Genomic DNA, 20,292 nt, shown 5'->3' on the forward strand with positions numbered 1-20,292 from the left:
CCAAGATCCCAGGACTGTGGGCCAAAGGATCCCAAGTTTTGCTTTTTCAGTGGCATTCGTTCATTCATTTAATAGTATTTGAGCACTTACTATGTGCAGAGCACTGTACTAAGCACCTGGAATGTACAATTAAGCAACAGTTGGAGACAATCCCTGCCCAATGATGGGCTCACGGTCTAAATGGGCCGAGTTGGACCGGACCCTCAGGATCCATGCAGAACCCAATTGCTCCAAACCTGCCGAAGTTGCCTTTCAGAAGCGGATGTCCTTTTCTCTTTTTTTCTTCTTGTCACTCATCTTTTTGCTGCTTAGGCGACGTTCCGTGACTTCCACAATCTTGATGGGTTTTCCAGGAGGGAACTTTCCCGGGCTTTGGTTTCCATTGTTTAATGCCTGTGGCATTTTTAAATGTCTTACCACGTTCTGTGGTGTGGGTTGGCTTTGTCCTGACCGGAGCTGTGGCCGTCCTCCGACCAGAACGGGTATGTAGACGACGGGCATCCGGTATCCTTGTGACGGGAGGGGTGGCAGGTGAATGTCTGATGTTGGAGAAGACCACTGAGGAGCCATCCAATTGAAACACTCTTTCTGTATGTCCCGCCTAACTTCGGAGCTCCGATTTTGCACCTGGGGCAGGACGTCTGTGAAATAAGGTTTCACTCCTGTGATGGCATTGATCTCATACGCGTTGTGCCCATCAGCCAGGGCCCTGCTGGGTAACACAGGGTGACGCAGCGTCGCTCCAGAAATGCCACTCACAAAGCTCCTGAGGAGAGCATGCCAGATCCCACCGCTTATCGGATTCACGGAGACCCGAGGCGACAGGCTGGCCAAGCTCCGGAGAGCTTTGCGGTTCCAGGGCGAAGCAGGGAAGTCATTCTCTGTGTGATAAAGCTGAGAGAAGTAAATGCTGAGGGTGATATCTGGGTACGTCATCAGAAAGTCGAACATTTGGCTGATGCAGCAGTGACCGGCCTCATTGCAGGGAGTGTAGTTGGAAAAGAGGATGATGTGTCCAATGCTGTCATCGTAGTTTACGACGGAGTCCAGATAGCCACCCTCCTCAAACAGCATAGATTCTGGGTGGATGCTGTACTGGACGCAGCTGGTTGCTTGGCCCTTTTGCACCGGAGCACCAGAGAAAGTCTTTAGTTCATAAAATGTGAGGTGTTCGGGCTGAGGGAACATGGGCCCGTGGGGGAATCCAAAAGTCTGATAAAACTCCCTGTAAGGGACTCTTGCTTCTTCACCTGTCCGGATATGATATGGGCACCTGGAACAGCCGAGAGTTGGTGTCAGCCAGTAGTAAGGCTTCACCACTGTTCCGTGAGATGCAAGATATTCTTGGTAAAAAGACTCCATCTAGGGGGAAGGGAGTGTTGGCAAGCAAGTTGAGAAATCAAAGGTTAGCTGTACTTATAATAGGTGCTGGAGTATCTGAAAATCCTAAAAAGTCTTCTTCAGCCATATCTGAAAATCCTAAAAAGTCTTCTTCAGCCACACGACATCCGGAGCAGCATCTGTGATTCTGTTTTCCATGTCCTGGGAAAATTCACTTTTCATTTTTCTCAATTCGTAATCCTGAAAAGGAACAGAGAAATATGGAATAAAGATTTCTGCCCTTAAGGAACTTACACTCTAAACAGGAGGCAAACCTAAAATACTAAAAGTTAGAATGATCAAAATGAAGTGTGTGTGTATTTGAGTGCTGAGGATGGGTAACTGAATTGCTTTAATAATGATTAGTCCCTAAAGGTTCTAATCCTTATGAGCGTTCAGATGTGTGATTCTATCAAAGTCCTAAGAGAAAGGTATAGGTATGGAATCAGGTTCATGGGGCTGCTTCCCTCCTCTGCCACTTCTAAAAGATTATAAAGGCTTTTTAAATGTTTTTAATGGTATTTAAGTATTTACTATATGCTAGGCACTCTACCAAGTGCTGGGTCGGACACAAGATTATCAGATTGGACACAGTCCATGTCTCACATACGGCTTAAAATCTTAATCTTCCATTTACGGATGAAGTAACTGAGGTCCAGAGAAGTTAAATGGTTTGCTCAAAGTCACACGGGACAAATGGTGGAGCTGGGATTAAAGTCCAGGTCCTTTGACTCCCAGGATCATGCTCTTTCCACTGGGATATGCTGCTATCTTGCAAGCTCAATGGAGATTGGGAGACTTGTCTTTTCAGTGAGGCTTTATTTTTACTTTTTTATGGTATTTTTTAGGTGCTTACTATGTGCAAGGCACAGTTCTAAGCACTAGGGTAGATACAGCATAATCAGGTTGGACACAATACCACAATCCATGTCTCACCTGGGGCTCACAGACTAAATCCTCATTTTCAGAGGAACAACTGGGGCATAGAGAAGTAAAGTGACTTGCCCTAGGTCACACAGCCAACAAGTGGCGGAGGTGGGATTAGAATCTAAATTATTGTGATTCCCAGGCCCGTGCTCGATCCACTAGGCCACACTGCTTCTAATCAAGTCAGTCAATCGAGAGTATTTACTGAGCAGAGTACTAAGCTAAGCACTTGGGCGAGTAGAAAACAATAGAGTTGGTAGATGCAATCCTTGTGCACCAGTACCTTACGGTCTTCAAGGGGAGACAGACCCAAAAGGTTCATTGGCAGCTAAGCCACGGCTGCTAACAGGGGTGCAGTAGGTGGGTCATTTTGTGCTGAGGTTACCCATCAGCACCTTACAAGTGAGATTTACTGAGTACCTGCTGTGTGCATCTTTTACTTACGTTAAGACTGCTCTGTGCACAATAAAATGCTCACAAAAAAAGCTGATGATCAGGGCAGTGGTCTAGTCAGAGATCAGTCATTAGCAGAAGAGAACTCCCTCCACCCTCTCTCCACCCTCATCATAATGGCCAAATCATTAAGGTAGAACCATCTTCCTCTATCTCCAAGGCCAGCAGAAGCCATCTGGCTTCAGAAACCATCCCTTCTAACTCTGTCTTCCATTGCTTCTGGAAACCTGGTCTGCCAAAGTCCCTTTGTCTTCAAAGAGCTGGGACAGGAGTATTGGTTGTCCGGGTTACGTGACCTCTGCCGGGCTAATTGGAGGAGTGACGGGATCACACAGTTGAATTTATGTAACCTGAGCTGAGGCAGTTTATTTCACCAGCTGTCTCTGTCCCCTCCAGTGACTTCCCCCTCTCACCCTCTCTCTTCCATTTTGCCTGTCTTCAGGGATTTCACAGCACTCTCCAAGTTCTGGCATCGCCCGGCACTAAGGATTTAGAGCTTTCTGAATGCTAATTACTGCTGGCAGCTCTTCCTCTAGCAGGCTGCAAGTTCCCCATTAGATCAGCCCTCAATAGAACCTTAAGTAAAAAGAACAAGAAAGTCTGATCTCTTTCATCCACCCAAATAAGCCACAGTGGGTACAATCAAAGCCGGGCATATACTTGAGGAAACTGGAGGAACGAGTGTGTCTCCACAATCTGTGCCCAGTCTGCTAAGAGCAAAAAGCAAACATTACAGCCATAATTACCATTAGTAAGTCTCTAGGCTTGGATTAATTCCAGTTCTGTTAATTCCAGGAGCTATCCGTTTCTTAGTTGTTTTCGTTTCTATTTCCCAGTTCCGGGCAGATACCTTTTGAGACGTTCCATAAGAATCATGTCACATTCTCTCTTCACCTTCGTCTTTTTCTTTTCTGTTAGCGTGAGCTAAGCTGTGGCCAGGTCGATTTTTCTGAGGTGTGGTCAGCGGAGAAGCACAATGTTTACCAAGTGCCTAATGCTAGGTTACCTACATAACGCCTTTAAATGTGCTTTACATTTCAGAACCCTCTCTACTCATAGTAGTAATACTGTGGTTTTTGTACCGTGCTTTCACTCCCAAAGTGCTCTCACATTACTTATCTCATTCCTACCTTCACAGCACACCTGTAGGAAGGCAGGTGGTGGTATCCCCATTTTGCAGATTCATTCAATAGTATTTATTCAGCGCTTATTATGTGCAGAGCACTGTACTAAGTGCTTGGAATGTACAATTCGGCAACAGACTATCCCTGCCCAATGACGGACTCTCAGTCTAAACGATGAGGAAACTGGGGCACAGAGAGAAGTGGTATGGTTTAATGGATAGAGCACAGGTGGCCAATGGATAAAGCATGAACCTGGGAATCATTCATTCATTCAATCGTACTTATTGAGGACTTGAGTTCTGATCCTGGCTCCGCCAATTTTGTGCAGTGAGACCTTGGACAAGTCAGTTAACTTCTCTGTGCCTCAGTTCCTTCAACTGTAAAATGGGGATACCTGTTCTTCTTCCTACTTAAACTGTGAACCCTCATGTGGGACAGGCAGATCCAGAGAGTATGCCTATAGTAAGCACAAAAGGAGTTTCTGTTTGATGCAGTCCCTGGTGGTTTGGGGTGTTGGGGGTTGTTGGGGAGTGGTTTCTGGGCTCATCAGGACCTCTCCCATGGGAGAGAGGCTCAGAAACTTCTACCATGGGTAAATGTGCTAATAATAGTAATAATAATTGTATTGTTAGGCATTTATTATGTTCCAAACACTATTAAACGCTGGCTCAGATGCAAAATAATCATGTTGAAGGCAAGAGTATCCCAATTGAGGCTCATATTCTAAGGGTGAAGATACATAGTGCTAATGTTCGGAGTGTGTATGGCAAGGGACAAATATATATAAAAAGGTAGGGAATGCTGGTGGAGACATTTTTCCCTGTGCTTTTGTTTTGGGGTGGGGGTGGGGGGGCGAGGGGGCAGCTTTTGGCTGGAGCTTCCAGAATGGGGAACTTGGCTGGTTGTTGGAAAAGTCTGCATCTCCCTGACCAAGAGGCTTAAAGCGTGGCCAGTAAAAGTTTTTTGAACTCCAACTGGGACAACCGCCTATGAAATGCAAGAGTCGGTTCTCTGCCGTTCAGGGAGACCTTCAGCCCGGTCTCTGGGTTTCCATCAAGAAAGCTTAGGTGCATGAAAAGCGGGAGTGGAAAGAGTGGCTGAGGGGTGATTCAGGGCTTGGGGCTGGATGTAGAACGTCTTCAAGCATGGGTTTAAAAATGTCAATATTGGCTGTCCTCTTTAAACCCACTACCAAAGCTCCATTGTGTGGTTGTGTCTTTTAAAGGAACATAATTAGGTGGCTGAATGGCCACAGGGTGGCAATAAAGCCTAAAAGACAAATATGTGCGCTTGAGGCCTCCCTGCACACAATTCAGACTTCTCTTAATCATCATGATGGTATTTGTTAAGTGCTTACTATGTGCAAAGCACAGGTCTAAGCGCTGGGGCGGGGGGGGGGGGGGGGGGGATACAAGGTGATCAGGTTGTCCCACGTGGGGCCTCACAGTTTTTACTCCCCATTTTAAAGATGAGGTAACCGAGGCACAGAAAAATTAAGTGACTTACCTAAAGTCACTCAGCTGGCAAGCAGCGGAACCAGGATTAGAACCCATGACCTCTGACTTCCATGCTCGGGCTCTTTCCACTGACCCATGCTGCTTCTACATAGAAACCACAGGCAAGGTGCATAAGGTCTTACCGTTGCCCATCTCACCAGAACTTGAATTTTGGCTTTTTCTTCCTTTATGAGATACCAAAGATGGGAACTTTCAACCCAAACCAGGGTATGAGGAGCCCAGGTACCGCTTGGGAGAGGGATGAGGGTGCAGCATGATTGTACACTCAGTGCTATGGACCATTTTGTCCTAGTTTTGCCCTAAATTCTGCTCATGTGAGGTGGCTCACAGGATTTATCAGTTTCATTCTCCTGCCTGCTCACAGGAAGAAAACTGGCCGGAGAGTGTCCGCGTTTCCCCTCGCCATCATCGGCTACCTATTCGCCCTTTGCCACTCCATGAAGAATGGGATTGTGTGTCAAAAGGGGGAGCTGAAAAAAGTCAAGAGAAAGTGTAGAAAACTCGGTGAAGTGAAGTAGATGAAAACTACGTGTGGGAGACAGGCAGGCATCTGCTGTTTTCAATTTAGCAGGAGGAAAGAAAAGTGCCAGGCCAGGTGGGCAGAAGCTTTTATGCAATTGCCAGGCTCATATGGAAGCTTTCGAGACACACAGACTTGGGCAAGCAGAGAGTGGCGTTCAGAGCTCTTGTGTTTCTTCCCCAGGGGTAACAAGGGCCCAGTTTCCAAGCACAATATGCTCTTTGCATTTTTGAAATCCTGGCTCTTTATCACTCCCCTCCTTCCAGATTTCCTGCCCAGGCCTTTCTTGATTTGCCAACTAAAAGCAGATGCCAGACTCCCTTCTGGCCTTGCCCTTTCTTAGCACATCCCTGGGAAAAACTTGGGATATAGAGTTTCCTGTACAGTCAGGCGTGGGGCCAACCCAGAATTCAAATAGATGGTAGGATAGCTTTGCAATAATCTATTTGAGAATATAAGATAAAGGCCAAGGAGTATTCACTTTATATCACTAGAAATCACCTATACCATTAGGATGCTTGTAAATATGAATTGATAGGAAGGGATTTGTGTGGGTAAGATCATTCCAGGGGCATCAATCACAATTGCTGCAAAATTGAAGCAAGCTTTTGGTTGCAAGGTAACTCCATCCACTGCAGTGCCCTGAGTCTGGGGCTTGCCGATGGTCATCAAAGACCACTAGAGCTAATTTGGGAGCATGCAGGATTCTACCTTTGGAGAGGACATTGGCCAGTCAGAAAGGCACCTTTGCTGTGGACAGCCTCTGCTTTCATTTTGACTGAAAAGGAGACAAAATTGGAGTCTAGTTGTGTAATGTATTAAGGGCTTACTACACGTCAAGCAATGTGTTAAGCACTGAGGCATATACAAGAGCATTCAATCGCAGACTCAGTTGCACATAAGGCTCATATACTAAAGCTTATTAAAGCCAGCATCAGTCATATTTATCGAATGCCTCCTGTGTCCAGAATACTATTCTAAGCACTTGGGAAAGTAGGATGGAAGTTAAAAAGACACCACCGTATGCATGAGACATTTACAGTTTAATGGTGAAGACAGAAAAATGGGCAGTATGCACTACTAGGGGGAATAGGAGGAAAAACAGATATTACTAGTAAAAGCAAGAGTAAGGAAGGATGAATAGGTGAATTGATAAGTAATATATAAATTGATATGTATTTTGAAGGCAAGAGTCTTCCATTCATCCTAAAATGCTTCAGTTGCATTTTTTGTACAAAGAAAGCTAATGGAAAAATAAAAAATGTTTTCTTTTTAGATTAAATCTGTTTTAAAGACTATAGTGACTTAAAAATCCCTGTAGGAAATTTCAACCTCTGATTATCACATGATTATTTGTTCAATTTCAAAAGTAGGTAGGACTGTGAGAATGTTCTACTACTGCATTAGAAAGTCAGATAGTTGCTTTCACACGTTAACTGTATTTTTCTTTGGAAAAATATAATGCAGAGATTCTTCCATCATGACCACCTTTAAAGTTACAAATTTATCTCCACTTAGGCAAGGAGGTGAAGAAGTCAGTTCCGTCCTTCTTCCCGACTGGAATGCTACATGCAGTTTTTGAGGTTGAACAGGTAAGTGCCAAATCTCCCATGGGCTCCTCCCGGACCAGGGCTATTTCTTTAACTTTTATTGTATTTTCCCAAGTTCTTGGTCCACTGCTGTGTATCCACTAGTCACTCAAAACTAATGAATGGATAAATAAAACAAAATAGAATCCTTCCAACATCCTCATTTGACAAATCCAGGAATCGTGAATTTTCCGTCAAAAACAAGTCAGTTTGCTTCTCAGGGAATTTCATTGCAGAAAACTAGAGCCAGGTGATCTCACTGATGAAGGAAACCTGGACTCTATTCCTGATGTCCTCACTTTGTTTATTAAAGGGAGTTGGATTTCTCCCCTCCCTCCTCCTGCCTTGACTCCTGTCAAAGTGAGTTCCTCGGCGGACTGGAAGAAACACAGAACTATCAAGCAGTACCTCAGTAAGCGTGTAACTGAAAATACTTAGGTTTTTGGCATTGTCCTGACTGGGGAGTTCATTTGCAGTACCAGAGGTTGAGAAGCTTCCGGGTAATACTGTGAAAATATTTGCATTTCCATCAGGATTTAAAGGTGTTTTGGGGCTTCTCCATGAATGACACAGTGCCTGCTAAGATTTCTAAGCTTTGTCTAACTGTAAGGTCCCTCTCCCTATCAAAATAACAAGGATTTCCCACCAAGTGATATTGTTTAACTTTTCTTCTTGGATACCATTGAACTATAGCCATCTATACTTTTTGCCTAAAGTCTTCATTTAGACTTTTTAATAATGATAATAATTGTGGCATTTAAGTGCTTACTATGCACCAAGCATTATTCTAAGCACTGTGGTGGATACAAAATAATCAGGTCCCACATGGGGCTCACGGTTGAATTAGGAGGGAGAGTATTGAATCTCCATTTTGCAGAGCAGGAAACTGAGGCAGAGATAAGTGACTTGCCCAGGGTCAAAGAGCAGAGATGTGGCAGAGCTGGGATTAGAACCTAGGTCTCCTGACTCATTCAGAGGACTTTAAGGGACAATATGATCATGGAAGGGCCTAACTTAATATAGTATTCTCCTTCAAGCTTGTGGGCAGGAAAGGTGTCTCCCAACTCTGTTATGCTGTATTCTCCCAAGCGCTTAGTACAGTGCTCTGCACATAGTAATTTTGCAATAAATACCACTGATTGATTTGCGCATCAGAACCAGAAACAACAGCTGGGTTCTGACTTGAGAGGTTTTATAGCTTTGGGTGGAATTCCTCTTGCAGCCAGGTGTTCTGATTCTTTCAAAAGAGTTTGTAAGAGTGAGAAAATGAACTTTCTTCCATCACCCTCTCCCCCCTGATAGCCACCTAACCTGAAATACTATATAAGAATAATAAGTGCAGTAGTTAAGTGCTTACTAGGTGTCAAGCACTGTACTAAATGCTGGGGTAGGTACAAGATAATCAGGTCAGACACAGTTTCTGTCCCACATGGGGCTCAGAATCTAAGTAGGAGGAGAACCTGATTAACTTGTATCTCTCAACACTTAGAACAGCGCTTGACAGCATAGTAAGTCCTTAATAAAGACATAATTATCCCTTCTAGACTGTAAGGTCCATGTGGACAGGGACAATGTCTATCAACTGTGTTATACTGTACTCTCCCTAGTGCTTAGTACAGTGCTTTGCCCATAGAAAGCACTCAATGATTATGCTTGATGCAGTTCTATTCATTTGGATTTTACAGATAAGGCAACTGAAGACAGAGGCAGAGCTGGGATTAGAATCCAGGTTCTCTCTCTCCCAGGGCCGTGCTCTTTCCACTAGACCACATTCCTCCTTTAGGGCTTGACTGCCACCTGAGGTAGAATCAGCAGGTGACATCCTTTCAATTTGTGGTGTGAGTGCCTTAATTCCAGGATCCCTGCGTGTTTGTCCTTTGATGCACTATTTCCAAATAGCCTTGATTAGACAGTCTAGGTGTGTGCCATCTATTGGCATTTACTAAAGATTTAATTTTTATGGTAAATTGGTGCCTGAGCACATCTGCCTCTTCTTTTCCTGTCATTATCTCTACTCTGGGTAAGTCAGGGTAGGAGAGAAACAGAAAGGAATTCTTTAATACTGTACTTTGAACTCAAATGAACTTATTAGTGGTCTAAAAAGCTTTCCACCAAAGCATGTTGTGATCCAGCGGTTACACTTCCTTTGATTCATTGCTGCTAAGCCTAATGTGACCCTGTTTTCTTGCCTGAAAGAGATTTTACCTGGGGAATGTTGAATTGGATTCCTAAAGAACACATGACTGAAAAGGGGAACACTGGATTCCCCTGCTCCCCTCTCACATAAAATTTCATCCTGGATAAAATTAAGTGGTGTTTCTAGTAACAAATTCATGATACCACTGAATTTTTATTGTTGAAAGTTCTATTTGATTCTTTACGGCCCACAGTCTGCAGTGTGAGTCTATGGAGAAACCCACTACCTACATCAAAGAGATTAAAAAAGAAAAAAAACTAAGCATATATGCATATTTTGGGATATTCACTTGAGTAAAAATTTGTGCTGTGTGAATAGGCTTTCACTGGCTTTGTCCTCAGGCTTCCTCCAGTAGAAAGGAGATTGGCATCAAAGTATGACTCATTTGCAAGATCACTGAAAAGTCAGAGAAAGTTGGGGCAAGGTGCAGACTTGGAGTGGGAGGGCTTGGATTTGTGGGTGGGTGAACTGGGAAAACTGGGTTGGTGGATGGGAGAGAGGGCCTAATAGGAAATTGAGTGTGTTTTCATTATTCAAGTGCCTATAGTGTCTTCCTAGGCCTGCTCAGACCCTGATCTGGCCCCATTAGATGCTAAAATGGAGTTTTTTGGTTCTGGATCACTCCCTTGCCTAAGGATTTTGGACATGCAGAGATGGATAAGAGCAATGGGAAACTGGAATGGGTTTGCTGGTGATGGAGTGACATTTCTCCTCCAAGCCTGGGAATCCACTATCTCAGCAGTGAGGGCTAATGGAAGGAGCAAAGGCTTGGAAGTCAGAGGACCTACCACTTGTCTGCTGTGTATCCTTAGCCAAGTCACTTAACTTCTCTGTGCCTAAGTCTCTCATTTGCAGAATAGGGGTTCAATATGTGTTCTCCCTGTTACTTAGACGGTGATCCCCATGTGGAACCTGTTTATTTGGTATCTACCCCAGTGCTTAGTACAGTCCCTGACACATAGTAAACACTTAACAAATGCCACAATTATTATCATACTGCCTTTCTTCTGCCCTCAAGACCTCTTGCCCTCCCCTCTACATTGCCCAGGAGGCAAAGTAAAGCTATTAGAGAGAAGTAGAAGCCCCATGTGGGACATGGACATGCACTGTATCCAGCTTGATTACTTTGTACATACCCCAGAGTTTAGAACAGTGCCTGGTATGCGGTAAGCACTTAACATATATCACAAAGAAAAAAAAAAGAACAAACTGGAATACTGTATTTTAAAGCATTATGCTGCCTTTGTAATTCTTTGAGTGTGCACTTTATATGGACGTTGACACCCGATGCCCACATATGTTGAGCAGAAAACCCTGCTCACACGTGGGCATTTTTCGCATGTGGGGTGCTGGTGTTCTTGGGAGCTCTCTCTGCATCGAGATCACCAGGGTTGTTTTCAGGTTTCTCTTCTCTAGCACAAGTGCAGAGTAGTGAGCTCAGGCCTCTTGAAACTTCTCTGCTCTTGTGATATGTTCCTGTTTTTCAGTTGGAACGTTTGGGTGCCCTAAGCAGCAGATGGTCTGATCTGGCACAAATTCATGGCATTAGATACCAGTCAAGCCATCTGACTTGGTTTGGATGAGAATAGGGTTCCCCTCAGGCAGATCTTGCCTGAACCCTGCGGATGGCTGGAATGAAGCCTGTGCATGTTCTTTTTTTTTTCCTCTCTCTCTCTGTCTCTCTGTCTCATAGCAGCAGCAGTACATATTCAATCTGTCACCAAATTTTGTCGGTTTTACCTTCACAACATTGCTAACATCCTCCCTTCCGTCCATCCATATTTTGCCATTCCTCAAGAACCTCCAGTGGTTGTCCCACCGCCTCCACATCCAGCAGAAACTATGGCTTTAAAGCCTTCAATCACCTTGCCCCTTCCTACCTTACCTTGCTAATTTCCTACTACAACCTAGTCCACACAACTTGCTCTGATGCTAACTTACTCACTTCCCCTCAATCTTATCTATACCCCCGTGACCCCCTCACCACTGCCTCCCATCCCCCTATGGCAGACCACCACTCTACCCACCTTAATAACCTTATTAAAGTCACGTCTCCTCCAAGAGGCTTTATCTGATTAGGCTCCCTCCCCCGGCTCCCAATCAGTCAATTAGAGCCATGGCTGAGTCGGTTCACCTAGGGCTAATGCCACCACCGGCATGACTTGGGTACAAGTATCAGTGCTAGATCTGGATGAAACGGATCAAGTGGGTCCACTGGAGAGAAGAGGTGACAGAGGCTGGCATGGAGGAAACAGATGTGTTGTCCAGGGCCCACTTTCTTTGCCTCTTCCTCTTACCCGTTGGCCTTCTCTTCTTTTTCTCCCCATCTCCTACACATACACACACACACACATACACATACACAGCCCTCCCCACCCCCCACCCTTCTCCTCTTCTCCTCCCCATTCAGTCCCCTCCCTGCCCCATCAGTCCCCTTAAAGTGAAATTTCTGTAAACCAAGTCCCTAGGTTCACTTCTGGGAGGTTGCTATGAATAGGACAGGGCTGTGGAAAAGCCTGAACTATCCTGTCCTTGTGTGGGTGTGCTAAAATCAGGGTTCCTGAGGCAGAGCCTGAAATGGGGCTTGTGGCTCATGACTCCCCAAAATGTGGATCATGTCTACCCAACACCACTCTATCATTTGGTTACTCTTGACCTGCCCTGTGCAGGTTTCACAGAGAAATAGCATGGCTTAGTGGATAAGAGCATGTGCCTGGAAGTCAGAAGGACCTGGATCCTAATCCCAGCTCTACCACATCTGCTGTTACCTTGGGCAAGTCACTTAAACTTCACTTTGTGTCAGCTGTAAAATGGGGATTAAGACTGTAAGCCCCATGCGGGATGGGGACTATGTCCAACCCAATTTTTCTTGTATCCACCCCAGTACTTGGAAGAGTGTCTGGCCCATAGTAAGCGTTTAACAAATGCCACTATTATTATTATTCCAAACGAGTGACCTAAGAAGACGCATCTCTTCCAGACTATTTTCCTGGTGTGGCCCCCATCCATGGGTACTGTTTTGACTTGGGAAAGTTCAAAGTCCAGAAAAATAAGTTGGAGGCAGCCCTAGTCCTGGCTTTAAAACAATTCTCCTGGCCACAGAGTGCAACAACTTTAGATTTCAATGCTCAGAAAAACTTCCAGGTTTTTAAAAGTTCCTAAAACAAAATGTTTGGATACTCAGAATAAAGTAAATGGGAGCATATCTGAGTTTTCTAAACAGGATATTAAATCTAATAGGCTTTTAGTAGTGAAGCCTCAAGCAAAGTGTATAAAATTATAGCCGGAGGTTGTATGCTAAGAAAAATGACACTTGAAGAAATAAATGATTCAGGAATGGAATCTGTTTAAGCTATTTCTGAAAAATTTAGTCAAGAACGAAACTTTTGCTCCCTGTAGGCAGATAAAATCTTATCCTAATGTAAGTAAGCACACTATTTTTATGAAACTAAATTTGCTCTGAATAAGAATTTAAAAATAAAAATGTAGTTCTTACCATTTCTGTGGGATACCTAATTTTTGTGCACATTTCACTGTGCTAGGTGATGCATCTTGAGTAGAGAGGCAAAATGAAATGATTCTTTTTCGTCAGCTGGTTCTAATAAATCTGCTAGAAGCTGACACGTAGTCAGGGTTGGAATAGTCAGGGGCCCTTAATATTTCACTTGTTGGCCCCCTGGGATGGTGGAGGAGGATGCGGAGGTATCGATTGTCGTCATTTTTTGGCCAGGCTACTCCTGGACGCTGTGAAGGGTGGCCATCAGTCCAGTTTTACACTAGACAGTGTAATTTTTCACTGCTCTGTAATTTTTAATTGCTCTGTTCCCTATCCTGTACTCTGTATGTTGGGATTGGGGAAGGGGCAGCAATATTTCAAATGTCTGGGCTGTGGCCTCTGGCCTTGCCCGTTTCAACCGGGAGAAGCAGAGCCACAGTAATTGAGGCATTTGTTGAGGACTCTGTATCGAGCACTGTACGGAGTGCTGAGGTAGATACAGGGTAATCTGGTCAAACACAGCCCCTGTCCCATGTCGGTTTCACAGACTAAGGGGGAGAGAAGTTTGTCTCTTCTGATTTCTCTTTCCAAACAATTCCGTGACTCTTTGTAGAGGAAGCAGAGTGGCAGAATGTAAGCAAATGGAGAGTGTTTGACATCCTGGTGAGGTAAAGGTTAATAGTTATTTCCAGGGAGAGCTAGGCTAGAGGTCTGGAAGAAGTGGGCCTCGAGAGAGCACAGAGTGAGAGGCTGGGGGTGACTGTTTGCCACGTGCCCAGCTGGAGGGCAGTTCCTCTTATGCCCAGTTAGGGCATGTGGAGCTGCATTTTGCAGCAAGTCCATGAGCCCGAGGCTGATTTGAACTATGAAAGAATGTAGGTCAGAGTTTCTGACCCAACTCTGAGGATCAGTTATCCTTCCTTAGCCTATTCTGCCTGTTAATTTGCTCCCATCCTGCTACCCTGTCACTAGCTGAGAGATGATGATGATGATGATGGTGGTGGTATTTAAGTGCTTAGTATGTGCTAAACTCTGTTTACCTCCAACTTATTTTTCTGGACTTTGAACTTTCCCAAGTCAAAACAGTACCTATGGATGGGGGCCACACCAGGAAAATAGTCTGAAAACGCTGTTCTAAACTCTGGGGTAGATACAAGGTTATCAGGTTGGACACAGTCCCTGTCTCACATGGAGCTCACAGTCTTACTCCCCATTTTAGAGATGAGGTAACTGAGGCCCAGCTAAGTGAAGTGACTTGTCCAAAGTCACACAGCAGACAAGTGGCAGAGCTGGGATTAGAGTCCAGGTCCTTCTGGCTCCCAGACCCATGCTCTGTCCACTACACCTCACTGCTTCTCAGTGTAAAACAACATTCTGATCATCTGCCAGCCAGGCTCATCAGCATTTGCTCGCCAGCATTGCAAAAAGGTGGGGGCTTTCTCGAGGCTGAGGCTGTCTTTAGGCTTTACTCCGTAAGAGTTGCAGGCCTCTGGGAGGAGCTTCTGCAAGCAAGACTAGACAAGACAATGACACAGCTCGGCGTCAGGCTGCCTCCCTTGTGTTCCATCCTCCTTCCTCAGGGTGGAAAAATGCAGATTCCTTCAACCTCCCAGTCAATCCCTGGACAAGTGCTTGAGTGGCCTTGAGGATGGATAATCCAGCCGTGAAGGGTCAGAGGTCAAGTTCACCCACCTGCAAGTGTGGAGGCTTATCTCCTCCAGAATCATTCTACACACCTGGACCCAGGGCTTCTGTCAGTGGGGAGACAGGTATGGGGGAAGTGTACGTGGGATTATTATTACCCCGCCTGGACTTGGAAAGTAGGGAGACCTCTTGGAGGGACTTGTCTTGGGTCCAGAAACTTTTGGCTGTAGTCCTGGCTGGGCTGGATGCTTCAGAAAAGCAGGCTTTGGAGATTTTTTTCACTTCTCCCAGTGTGCAGCCAGAATCTCAGGAGAAAGACAAGTTTTTCCACCAGTCCCTCTCCTGAGATCCTACTATTTCTGCAGCTGTTTTCAACCAGGGCCTGAAAAAGAAAAGCAAAAAGCCCACAGGGCTTGGAGTATCCACGCTTCAGTCATCGAAGCTTTTGGATGAGCTAAGTGGAAAAAAGTTGTGGTGAATAAAAGAGAAGGTGTGTGTGACATATTCCATGTGTAAGCCTGCTCCTGCCGCTCTGATATCACGTTGATGGCACCTTAAGATTTCAACATTTTGTGCGTCTCCTTAACAGCTGTTTATCATGTGCATCAAAATGACCTCGGAGAATGAAAGATTTAAGGTTCCTTACTCCCCGTAGTCACTAGAGTGGGGTTTGTTCTTTGTAGATTTTTCTCCCCTAGCGCGCACATGCAGAGAAAGAGAGAGTGGTGAAAAGCCATCTATCCCTGTTTTAGTCACTTCTTGTGCAAGGTCTATGGATTGAGTCCAACACAAATAATAGCACCATTTAGGAGTGGAACAGTACCTCCTGCCATTTGAGGGCCAGAAATACAGGTTCAGGGGGATGTCAAGACTAGAAGATGTGGGTAGATGAGTTTGACAGCGAGTCATCACTCATGCAATTTGGTCTCTAAGGGCCTACGGGGACCCCATATATCCATCCGTACGGTCCATTAGACTAAATGCTCCTTGAGAGCAGGAATCATGCCTACCAAATGTATCGTGTTCTCCTAAGATCTTAGTACGACGCCCTGCAAAAAGTAGTAAGTGCTCAGTAATTACCGTTGATTGGCAGTTCTGTCTTGGAGGAGAAGGCTGAGGAGGGACTCTGGCTTTGAAGAGATGGGGAGGCTGAGGGAGTTACCCAGAGGGACTTGGTCACTCCCTTCCTCAGGATGAACCTTTGCTGGTTCTCTGGCAGCAAACTCTGAGGACCACCCTTCACTCTTGCAGCCTTTGGGAGGTTACCAGCCCTTGTACTGGACAGGTGCAAAAGCAATCTCCCCTTCCGCTCTCCCACATTCCCGCCATAACTCAGAGGGAAAAGATTTCCTCCGTGTACCTCTCCCCTGAACAGGCATTCAGGAGTCAAATAGAAGGGGTCCCTCCAGCACCTGGAAGGCCTGGTTGGATAGGTGGTGAGGTATTGATGAGCTCTGACCTTCTGGTCCTGTCCACCCCATTTCCCTCCCTCTCTTTCTCCTGGAAATCAATCTAGAGACACACTTTTTTGGATTCCACTGATCATAATAATAATAATAATGTTGGCATTTGTTAAGCGTTTACTATGTGCAAAGCACTGTTCCAAGCACTGGGGAGGATACAAGGTGGTCAGGTTGTCCCACGTGGGGCTCACAGTCTTAATCCCCATTGTACAGATGAGGTAGCTGAGACACAGAGAAGTTAAGTGACTTGCCCAAAGTCACACAGCTGACAAGTGGCTGAGCCAGGATTTAAACCCATGATCTCTGCCTCCCCAGCTCGTGCTCTTTCCACTGAGCCACGCTGCTCTCCCAATCTCATGTCTCTCAGGGCCCTTAGAGGGCTGTGGGTTGTATTTAATCATTCACTCACTGAGTCAGTATCATCTGTGAATGCCTATTGAGTGCAGAGTACTATGATCAGTGCTTGAGAAAGTATAATAGAAGTAGACGTCAGGGTTCTTTCCCCTGAGGATTTTACAGTCTAGTAGGATTTCAGCCCTTTTGCTGATATGATGTGGGATACTAGGCGTCACCTCAGATTTCCCAGCTGCAAAACCAGAGTGAGAGGGCAGGCCTACCTCACAGAGCTGTTGTGAGGATTAGCTTATCTTTTTAAAAAAAAATGCCGTAAAGGTATTTGCCAAGTGTACCGGGCTAGAGGAAAAAGAAGAAGTATCTACAAAGGACTCTGTGAGGGGCTTCATTTGGCTGATAAGACCACTCCTTTGGCCGATGTAATTTCCTGGCAGGCATTACTCTGGGGGGGGGGGGGCTTTGTTGTCAGGCAACACTGACATTATGCAGAGCTCATTTAGGAGGGGCCGATGGACGTGAGTTATTATTTTATCACTGAGGAACTGTGATGTGAGGCCCTCAGCAGCAGGAGTCGTCTGTGAGAGATTCACTTGACAGACGGCCATTGTGAATCCTGACCAGGGGAGAGGCGTCCAGAACCAGTGAATATGCCTCACTCTAGTCTGATTGAAACAGGACGTTCTGGCGATTTGAATGCAAGTCAGCAAAGTGTGTGTCTGTGTGTGCACATGCAAACGTGCAAAATCGTTCTTTGTGTGTTTGGTTGTAATGGGTTTAATCAGACCTCCTTGTTTTTTCAAAGCAGGGAAATAAGGTAAAATCATTTGTCCCTCTATCACATTCGGGGTGAACATTGTATACCAAAGCAGGAGCATTCTCACCCTACAGCCTCGTGGGAAAAGAGTATGGGCCTGGAAGATGGAGGAACTGGGTTCTAATTCTGACTCTACCATATGCCTGCTTTGTGACTTTGGTCAAGTCATTTAATTTCTGTGCCCCAGTCTCCTCATCTGTACACTGGGCATTCAGTGCTTGTTCTCCTTTCCCCTTAGACTGTGAGTCTCAAAAGTAACAGGAACAGTGTCCAACCTGATTTATATTTACCCCAGCTCGTAGTAGAGTGCTTGGCACATAGTAAACTATTGTCATTGTAATTATTATTATCAGTGCAACCAAATGGTCTTTAGTACTTCAGGGACCAAACAATTGATGGCTTGAGCCACCTAGGATTTGGGAATTTTGCCATCAGTAGAATATGAGCTTGAGTTGTTAAGTTGCATTGAGTCATCCAGTCTTTTGCCTGGGCTCCCACTAGCCACCAATTCATGTAGCGACATGGCAGCGGGGGAAGCTGCAGTCTGTGATGTGAAAGCACAATCTCTCTGGGTGTTCTCCTCAGGAGCTGCAGCTGCTGTGCCCTGGGCTGCTTAGAACACTGCTGCTGAATGTAGACTTCATGTCTGCCATATGCATTGTTGGGGGTTGGTGTGTTTTGTTTTTGTTTTATGGTATTTATTAAGCACTTAGTCTATGCCAGACACTGTACCAAGCGTGATGGTGAATACCAGGAAATCAGTTTGGACACAGCCTGCCTCCCACCTGGGGCTCACAGTCTTAATCCCCATTTTGCAGATGAGGTAACTGAGGCACAGGGAAGTGAAGTGATTTGCCCAAGGTCACACAGCAGACAAGTGGCAGAACTGGGTTTAGAACCCAGATCCTCCTGACTCCCAGATCCCTGCTGTTTCCAGTAGGCCGTGCTGCTTCTGTAGAGCGCTTGGCACATAGTAAGCACTCAACAAGACCCTCGGTGATTATCATTATTATTAAGAAAAAGACCCAACATCCTCCCTCCTGTAGAAAACTGAAAGAAACCAGAAGATACTTTCCTGCCCTCCCAATTGCCTGGGAGGCTTCAACTGAGCCAAGTCCCACACAGAATCCATCACTCCTCCTGTCATTAAAAGCAGCTTAAGCAGTAACCATACAGAACAATCCTAAAGGCTAATAACCCTTTGTTTTCTTGTTGCAGTGCCTTCAGCTCACCTAAGAACTAAGCATCCCTCATTTATAGCTTATTGCCTCATTAACCCCCACCCCCATATTTGGGTGGGTGGTAGGTACTGTAACATCCTTGTAGTAGAGGAGAAATTTAGGCCTGGAAAAATCTGACTCACCTTGAATCCCCCCAAGGAGGTGGTGGTCTTAAACTGACCTCCCAGTTGTGCTGTGGGCTTGATCAACCAGACCCTTGCCAGACCTGATTGCAGCTCCTGAGAACATGGCCACAGTAGCATTCCACGCTACCCCCACCTGCCTCCTCAGCATGACTCATTCCCCGGATAAATTTAGGACCAGGTCTGGGCACCCCATTTGATCCTTTCCGAGGTCCACTTTTGCTTTGGATCATCAACAATTCATTATTTTTTTTCCCTGACCACCTTCAATCTGTTTCATCACAGTACCTTCCCTCTATTGACATAATTATAATGATTATAATAATTATATCTGTTAGGCAGTTACTAGGAGCCAAGCACTGTAGTGAGCGCTTGGGTAGATGCAGGCAGTCAGATGAGATCCCGTCCCCCGTGGAGCTTCTAGTCACGGAGTTCCCTTTGAAACCAGGGAAGGTTATTTTGTCAGGAGCAAAACCAGTTGAATTGCTTGAGATGCATCACCATCTCCTCTGAACTTACCCAAATTTATCCCTGAGATAAAGCCCAAAGGAGATCATTTCTGCTGCTTGACTTGGGGAGATTTCCTCTACTCCTACAATAAGCTATTTCGCCTACAACCCCAGGGGAGCAACAAGCAGAATCTTTCTTCACTGCTTCACCCTTTGAACTCCTTGGCCCCGTTTCTTCTCTCTGAGAAAAGGATTGGCTAGAAATGACATAATGAACATTTCCAGTCCTGAAGTGTGGCCTGGTAGGAAAAACACAGGCTGGGAGTCAGGGGACCTGGGTTCTAATTCTGGCTCTGTCACTTCAATCAATTCATCAATCATATTTATTGAACATTTACTGCATGCAGGGTACTATACTAAGCGCTTGGGAGAGACATAAGTACTGTGGGGCTGAGGTAGGGGTGAATAAAGGGTACAGATCCAAGAGCAAGGAGTAGGGGAAAGAGAAATGAGGGCCTAGTTGGGAAGGCCTCCCACTCTTTTCTGCTGTAGGTCCTTGAGCAAAGTCACTTTTGTGAGCTTCAGTTAATTATTATTGTTCTCCGAGCATGGTATGCCAGTTATCTATGGATGGGCTGGTCCTTTGTTTCACCACCTTGTCATATCTCCCCAGGAACAGCCTCATGGCTGTGTTGTAGATGTGTAGTTGTGGAAGAGTTGCTGCAGGGTGAAAGACAGGTGAAATGGATGGAACTGCAACCAGCATCCTGGATTCTCCGTATTGAAATGTGGCAGACCTCTCATAGCAAGGGAGAGAAAAAAAATGCCTTTTGGCGGAAGATGAGCCTGAATAGGAAATCACTATAAGCTGGCCGGGGAGGAGAGAGGGAAGTGAGCGGGACAGAGAAATGGTGGAAGGATTGATTCAGATGGAAAACAAGAGAAGGGCACTTGAAGGTTAACTAACTTGGGGGTGGGGGGAAAGAAGGCGAAAAAGAGAAA

The 20,292-nt window shown here is 45.4% G+C and overlaps 2 protein-coding genes across 4 annotated transcripts in view; one reads left to right on the top strand and one right to left on the bottom strand.

Annotated features, from left to right (window-relative positions):
- The window catches only part of RGL1 (ral guanine nucleotide dissociation stimulator like 1), a 164,802-nt gene that overhangs the window by 7,158 nt on the left and 137,352 nt on the right, over window positions 1-20,292 (top strand). For all 3 annotated transcript variants that reach the window (XR_003765116.2, XM_029080699.2, XM_029080701.2), the window contains exon 2: window positions 7,440-7,513. The gene's annotated coding sequence lies outside the window, so the exon portion shown is untranslated. The remainder of the gene's footprint in view (window positions 1-7,439; window positions 7,514-20,292) is intronic.
- Window positions 253-1,362, bottom strand: APOBEC4 (apolipoprotein B mRNA editing enzyme catalytic polypeptide like 4). Its single transcript, XM_001516036.1, has one exon. The coding sequence runs from the start codon at window positions 1,360-1,362 to the stop codon at window positions 253-255; it is 1,110 nt and encodes a 369-aa protein (XP_001516086.1).

Source organism: Ornithorhynchus anatinus, chromosome 16, assembly GCF_004115215.2.
Source record: "Ornithorhynchus anatinus isolate Pmale09 chromosome 16, mOrnAna1.pri.v4, whole genome shotgun sequence".
Taxonomy (NCBI): domain Eukaryota; kingdom Metazoa; phylum Chordata; class Mammalia; order Monotremata; family Ornithorhynchidae; genus Ornithorhynchus; species Ornithorhynchus anatinus.